Source organism: Sinocyclocheilus anshuiensis, unplaced genomic scaffold, assembly GCF_001515605.1.
Source record: "Sinocyclocheilus anshuiensis isolate Anshui unplaced genomic scaffold, SAMN03320099.WGS_v1.1 scaffold336, whole genome shotgun sequence".
Classification (NCBI taxonomy): domain Eukaryota; kingdom Metazoa; phylum Chordata; class Actinopteri; order Cypriniformes; family Cyprinidae; genus Sinocyclocheilus; species Sinocyclocheilus anshuiensis.
The window spans coordinates 159,576-166,606 of NW_015555712.1; the positions used below are offsets into that span (position 1 = coordinate 159,576).

Consider the following 7,031-nt stretch of genomic DNA (forward strand, 5'->3'; position numbering starts at 1 on the left):
AAATCGGTTCGCAAATCGCACCAAACGATTCATTCACGAATTAGAATGATCCGATTGCAGCTGTTCTCGAGTCTACAACTCACTGATTCAAATTAACCCGTTTAGTGCGAGTCTCCAGTGAACTGAATTCACAAGTAAGAACCGGGAGATCTTGTGAGCGCGCGCGTCTGATGCTGTTAAAAGTAAGTTACTAATGTCGAATTTTAGGATTAATTATTGTAACTGAAAATCATATTTAGGTCAAAGCTGTCAGTTGTTTGTGAACTAAATCTGCTGTAAAGGGTGATCTGTTTAAGCCCACTGAAATGCTTGAATGCAGACACATTAACATCAGAGTCTCTACGTTTTAGGTCAAAAAACATTAAAATAACACAGATTAAATAAAATAACTCATGCACATTGATCTTCCCTGCTGCTGTAAAGTTAGCAGTTTTACTAAAATGCTATGCATTTATAGTGACGTCTGTTTTTATATTGTTTGTCAGCACACATAGCGTAAGTTACTATGTATCTGGATCAACTAGCAGAGTAGACAAATATAAATGTTTATTCATAACCATGCTGAAAATAAGTCAATAATGAATAATAAGTCTAGCTAACGAGCTTGCTGGTGCTAAATTGAGGTAATTTTTAAAAAATAAAGTCCAAATATTTTTATGCAACCACCTGGATAGATTACATCTAAGGGAAAAAGAAAGGATGTGATGTGGAGAACATGGTAACTACAGTAATTATCAAAGTGGGAAGTGATGCCCTCTGGGGGCATAAAATTAAATGATAAAAGTAGCCTATATAAAACTGCAAAATGAATATTCATCTATCAGTACTTTTTACTTAAGTACATAAAAAATCAAGTACTTTTGTACTTTCACTCGAGTAAAATTGAAAACTGAGTACTTTTACTTTTACTGGAGTTATATTTTATTATACAGATCTGTACTTTTACTGAAGAACTTGATTTGTGTACTTCGTCCACCACTGGGAGGTAGACATTCATTCAATACTGGACCAGGAACTAAGAAAAGGAAACACTTTAAATACACAAGACATGATGAGGGGATGACAAGAAACCCCTGGGATCAATAAAACATAATAGGAACAGGAAACAGGAAGAACCAAATATGGGCATAAGGACACATGGGGAGCAAAACACACACAAAACATTGAACAGAGTCTGACATAATGTAAGTGACAAGAAAGCGAAACTGAAAGTAGGGGACTCCAACACAATATTAGGACACTTAAAAAAAAACATATGACCTGCTCTTTAAGCAATTTGTTGTATGAAATTTAACTTGTTTTTTAAAGTCTGTTTAATGTCATTTAAGTTTAACTGTCTTGTACAATCAAGTTGATTATACTTAAACAGTTGAAATAGGTGGAATTTTTTTTACAGTGTAGTTACTGTATTATATTTGATGAGTTTATATTAAGACCTTCTTTGCATTTTGACATTACAAAATAAGGCTACAATCCAATTGTCTGCACAAGGCATGTATAAGCTAGGCCCTATAGCAAGCTGTATATATCTTTAAAAAGAGCCTGTGAAACAGAATTTAAGTAATAAATCACAATTAATGAAAGGAAGTTTGCTAAAAACAAAAAACAACTTTATTGCATTTTTCTTTTTGGGTGAGATGAGCAGCTACATATTAGGGCTTATTGTTGAGAAACACAAAAAATGTAATCATTAACATAATTTATTTCACTATTTTGAAAAAATAAAACGGGCTAGCTTTTCCTAACTTAACATAATTCATGATATTTTGGAGAGAGATATAAGGTATAATTAGAAAATGTTTATGCTGTTTATTTGTGTTATAGTTTATTAGTTTAAACATGCAGCAAGAGTGATGAGAGTATCAAGATGGCTATATAGAAATAAGCAACTATATACTGTAATACCATATACATAACATACTACATATGTATGTAGTAATATAATATGTAGCCAAAATAACAAAAAGGGTTTTATGTTAATTCAAAATAGCAAAATCACAGTGCTGTTCATGTTTACGGTCTGCCATTTTTCTGTATTTGAAAGCAATTCTACTTTTCAACAATTAGCAATGCTTTCCCTTATCTTTCTATTAAAAGTGATTTAAAAATGAAACATCACAGATTCCTGTTAAGCCTGCACTAAAGTCAGCTTCAGGTCTCCGCAAATCTCCAAAATATCAATGTCCTTCAGCTTTGTGTAGCGATGTTTGTAAGTGTGTGCTTGTTTGCCATTGACAAACACATTGTAATGATGGGGATTGCAGGAGATGGTGACCTACAACACACACGAGTAATATTATCACATGGGGAGCAAAACACACACAAAACATTGAACAGAGTCTGACATAATGTAAGTGACAAGAAAGCGAAACTGAAAAAAAAACTTTATTGTTTTTAAACATGAACACAGGTAGATAGATATTAAAGTTCACAGTAATAAAAGACCACAGATGGATCTCTACTGTCACCCTGACTTAAATGTAATGTCAACAGAGACAGAGATATTTATACATTGTAAAAAAGCAACTCATGGCAACTTATGTTTTTACATTAATTTACTCATCAAAATAAGTTAAAGAGCAGGTCATATGGGTTTTCGAAAAATATCTCTTTTGCAGTTTGTAAGGTAGCTATCCTTCAAAACATCACAGATTCCTGTTAAGCCTGCACTAAAGTCAGCTTCAGGTCTCCGCAAATCTCCAAAATATCAATGTCCTTCAGCTTTGTGTAGCGATGTTTGTAAGTGTGTGCTTGTTTGCCATTGACAAACACATTGTAATGATGGGGATTGCAGGAGATGGTGACCTACAACACACACGAGTAATATTATTTTCAACTCACAATGACAGCATCAATAAAGTAATACATGTTCATGGATGTAAGTGTGCCTACCTGGAAAGGTTGTCCTTTTTGAAACGGCAAGCCTCCGGACCGTTCCTCCGTACCCCACTGCTCCATCTGATTGGTGTTGCGCACAACCACTCTCTCATCGAAACGAGGATTATAGTGCAATGCAATCCCACTTCTGTAGCGCAGGTTAAATGTTATTCTAATGGAGGAAACAGAAGAACAGGACACTTACATCTTAAAATGAACAGATTTACATTTTTGTTTAAATATGTAACATTAGTTACAATTAAAATAACAGTGTGAGTCCGTCATCTGATGTCTGACCTGTTAGCATTGGGATTGATAACTCCGTGGATGACAATGTTTTTGCCAGGGTGAAGTCCACCATTGATGACAGTTTTGTACGGGATAGTCTAAATGCGAGTCAAGATAAAAAGATATTTATAAATGAGTTTAAATTAGTGACTTTAAAGTCATGTAATACTTAAAATCTTCAAATAATTCAATTCAAATGTTTCATTAAAAATGAAAATCAAAAATGGCTGATTTAAAGTGGCACTGGTTTTATGAACAACATCTAGAACTTTTAAATCTGGTCTACTGATGAAACCTAAATAAGCTTATTATAGCAAAAGAATCTAAAATGAAATAATGAATGAATGAATTAAAATCTTATTAGAAGTGCAAAAGGAGTTAATGGAGAAAAACTGCAGAACTATTGCAAAAAAGACAAGGACAGAAAGGTGAATGTCCTAGAGTGGCCATCAAAAGTCATGAACGTACTATGAACATGCAAAATAAAATTTTCAAGTTTCAAGAAGCTTGGCAGATACCCACGAAAACATAAATCTAATTATAACTATTAAAATAGGTTAAAAACTTATGAAGTGTCACACTGAAAGCACAGCTTTTTTATATTTATCTGAATCTCGTCATGCATGACTTTCAGCTGTGCATGGTAATGTGATTTCTTGTGGTGAGAGTTGCTCTTACATAGTTGGGTGCAGATGGGTATGCCGGGAACTGTGGGTAGATAACACTGTATTTTTATCATTTTCTCATACAGGACAAGCACAATGTGATCTCAAAACTGTTACTGAAAGATATGGGAGACTGCAAATGTCGTGCTTGAGCAAACAACAGCACCTTAGTGAGCACTTTCAACACTTTTCAGAATGATATAAAATAAATTATTAATTATTAACAACATCACAAATAAGAGCACTGTTAAACACAGATAACATAGAACAATGGAGTTTTCTAAATGCTGACATGGTCAACTAACTAAAACGAGAAGTTGTGTGCATTGACACTTAGCAGAGGTGAAGATGTCATCATTTTCTGGAACCATAGTTGACACATTAACCTTGTCACACCAAATGAGGAAAAACAAGTATATTGTCTTTCTTCCAACCTTTCATTTACATTATGTTGCAGGTCTTTTAATGGCTGTAGAATCCAATAAGGCATTGTGTGGGTTTTGTAGAGCACCAATTAAATCATAAAAGACAGATATAACCTTCATATGTAAGAACCTTTGATCTCTGTTGATCACCATAAAGGTGTCACATGACATATTTGATGATGTATTAAGCACTTACCCCACATCCTGGAGGGACAGCATACTGAGGCTGTAGATGAAAGGAACAGCAGTTGTTTATGACAGGAAAACTGCAATAATGTCCTTACTTAATGTTGTTCAAACAGATTTTCTTCTCACCTGATATCCTGCTTGAGGTGGTATATAACCCTGAAAAGATAATATACAAAATGCATTCAAAAGACATTGCAAAGCTATGCTTGCCAAAGAGCTGTATCGGAGTTTTATCTCAAAATTAGACACAGTATGAGCTGATATCCATCTGTCTTACAGGTACTGGGGGATAGTACTCACTGGAAAGGCTGGTTGTGGAGGAAAATAAGGCTGCAAAGAAAAAAAATGTTTATATGTCATATTACATTCAGAAATGTTATTTAAATAAACAGTGGGCCTAAAAGTATTCAGCCAACACACATATATTGCTTTAATGTGAGGAACTGCACTTGTGATTACTTAATACATCCATTACAAAAGACACTGTCACAGACAAAAGTCATTTCAAAACTAGCTCAAAAGTGAAGTTAGTTCTGTGAAGAGTTCTGCAGTGGCAACGCATGTATTTTAGTTCTCACCGCAGGATTCTGGAAGGCAATAGAGTTCAACTCCACCATTCCCTCCACCGAGATAGTGTCCACCTGAGTGTATGGAATGCGGTGTCTATAGTCCATGAAGTGTCTCCCATTAGTAGATATCTAAAGAGAACCGTCATAAAATTCATAAATGAAAAGAGGTGAAATGCCTTTCAAATAATGAACTATTTATCGTTCTGCTGATTAAAAAGAAAGACGCCAATGGCTACTCTTTAGAAACTGCAAATCTGAGAGTGAATGACCTTGTACCTTGTATTTGCCCTGCTCAACAAGGATCTGGAAGGTGAATGTTTGGCCTTGGGGGAAGGGAGATTCATATTTGCGCTCCTCTGAGCCCCAGCACCTGCTCTGGAAGGTGTTGTGCACTACATACCCAGAGCTCTCATAGCGTGGGTTAAAGTGCAGAGCAATATCAGCCCCAGAATGAGAACCACACTGAAGGTTCACATGAAATCTGCAGGACAAAAAGGAATGAGAAAGGAATGGGTAACAAGGAAAGTGTGATTGGATCGTCTCATCTCATCTCTGATCTGATATGTTCTAAAATAGTTGCAAGGCTCACGAAGTGACACCTGAATTGGTAAATAATTATTTAAACATTAAAATTGTACTACTAAAAAAAAACACCAAGAGCACTTTTGCAGCGTATGTTAAAGGAAAACAGCATATTGTGGTTGCTCAACACTCTTTGAAAATGAGAATAAAACTCTTTCATGTTCTTGAAAGCTATCATTAAACATTATTCCTCACCTGTTAGCCCCTGGTAAAACCCGTCCGCTTAAGATAATGCTCTTCCCGTCCTGCAGGCCTCCCTGGATTTGGCCACTGAATGGGATTCTCTGTGTTGATGTAAATAGTATAATATGACACATAAGTACTCACCTAGTGCACAGTCTGCATCTGCCCTGAGGAGCTAATACCCAATAATGTGAATAAATTATTAAAATGGCTCGTTTAATATATGAAATTGGGGCATGGATGCCATATGGAGAGCAGAGCTAGTTTTCACACGCCAGTAGAGAAGGGCACACAAATGTGTGTGGTTTCAAACACCTAGTCATTAGATTAGAATAGCCTATGTGAGGTCCTCCAAACTTAAACTTCAATATCACCTCGGGGCACGTTGTCACATTTTGTAAATGTATTTATTTATTTTTTTTTGACGTTTGTAGTTTTATAAATATTTTAGAGTTTCGATTACTCGAGGCATAATCCCAATGTGAAAATTTACGCCACCACACCGTGTGACAACATGCCCCGCTTCCTCAACGTGCGTACACTAACGAACTGAACCGTTTTACTGAACGGTGAAAATGTCCATTTAGGCTAAAAAAATGAGAAAGCAAGGAGAGGAAAAAAGAAAAAAAGACACCCCATCCTAGGCTACTTGTTGCATAACGGAGTTTTAATTGTGCATGCAAAACCACATAACTTTAAATAGTGTAACGTTAGTAGCTAACGCAGAAAAGAGGAAGTACGACAAAGAAAATAGCAAATAAAGGAGATATACTGATAAGCCATGGCTTATTATGACGCCATATGATCATTTTTGCAAAAAAACAAACAAACAAAAAACAGTCACTTACCGGGTTGTAAAACGGTTGTTGCTGATAAAAAGCCATTCTATCAGTTCTTACGTTCCTGCACCTTTAAGTGTGTAGTCAAGAGAGAACAAATGGAAAGAGAGCAGTTCGAAGAACAGCAAAGATTTAAGAACCACCTACAGATGTCCGGTTTCTGATTAAAAACACGTCATGTTTCGATTTCTCCATAAGGCTAGGAACTTGGCCAGTGTCCACTGGCTGTACATGGGCTTCTACGTGTTGCTTTTCCTAATGTTGATCAATGTAAACGTTTATTCACTGATCAAACCCAGGAGGAATGTTATATAGCCTATAAATAATAGCAATACGTTAGCTAGCCTACATAAAATAGACACAAGATGGTCATTTTAGGGGAGAGAGTTAAAACAGATAAGGTCACGTCTCACG

General features: G+C 35.8%; 1 protein-coding gene across 2 annotated transcripts; it reads right to left on the reverse strand.

Annotated features, from left to right (window-relative positions):
- Nucleotides 1-1,610: 1,610 nt before the first annotated feature.
- On the reverse strand, nucleotides 1,611-6,768 carry LOC107672110 (galectin-9-like). 2 transcript variants are annotated; one of them, XM_016465195.1, is made up of 12 exons: nucleotides 6,627-6,768; nucleotides 5,791-5,879; nucleotides 5,290-5,494; nucleotides 5,023-5,142; nucleotides 4,745-4,774; nucleotides 4,571-4,600; nucleotides 4,452-4,481; nucleotides 3,844-3,873; nucleotides 3,175-3,263; nucleotides 2,893-3,049; nucleotides 2,647-2,805; nucleotides 1,611-2,114 (listed from the first exon to the last, which is right to left on the reverse strand). In XM_016465195.1, the coding sequence occupies exons 1-11, from the start codon at nucleotides 6,660-6,662 to the stop codon at nucleotides 2,659-2,661; spliced, it is 963 nt and encodes a 320-aa protein (XP_016320681.1). In that variant the 5' UTR covers nucleotides 6,663-6,768; the 3' UTR covers nucleotides 1,611-2,114; nucleotides 2,647-2,658. The 2 variants fall into 2 exon arrangements, with proteins under 2 accessions (XP_016320681.1, XP_016320682.1); XM_016465196.1 differs by having other exon boundaries at nucleotides 5,791-5,953.
- Nucleotides 6,769-7,031: the final 263 nt, after the last annotated feature.

What these genes read in the sequence shown, in the direction of transcription:
- LOC107672110 (XM_016465195.1), bottom strand. Translation starts at nt 6,662, where the DNA reads ATGGCTTTTTATCAGCAACAACCGTTTTACAACCCG. An exon ending in GTTTTACCAGGGGCTAACAG is followed by an intron (nt 5,495 to 5,790) that starts GTGAGGAATAAT and finishes TTTGTCCTGCAG; the next exon opens with ATTTCATGTGAACCTTCAGT. An exon ending in CTGTCCCTCCAGGATGTGGG is followed by an intron (nt 3,874 to 4,451) that starts GTAAGTGCTTAA and finishes ATCTACCCACAG; the next exon opens with TTCCCGGCATACCCATCTGC.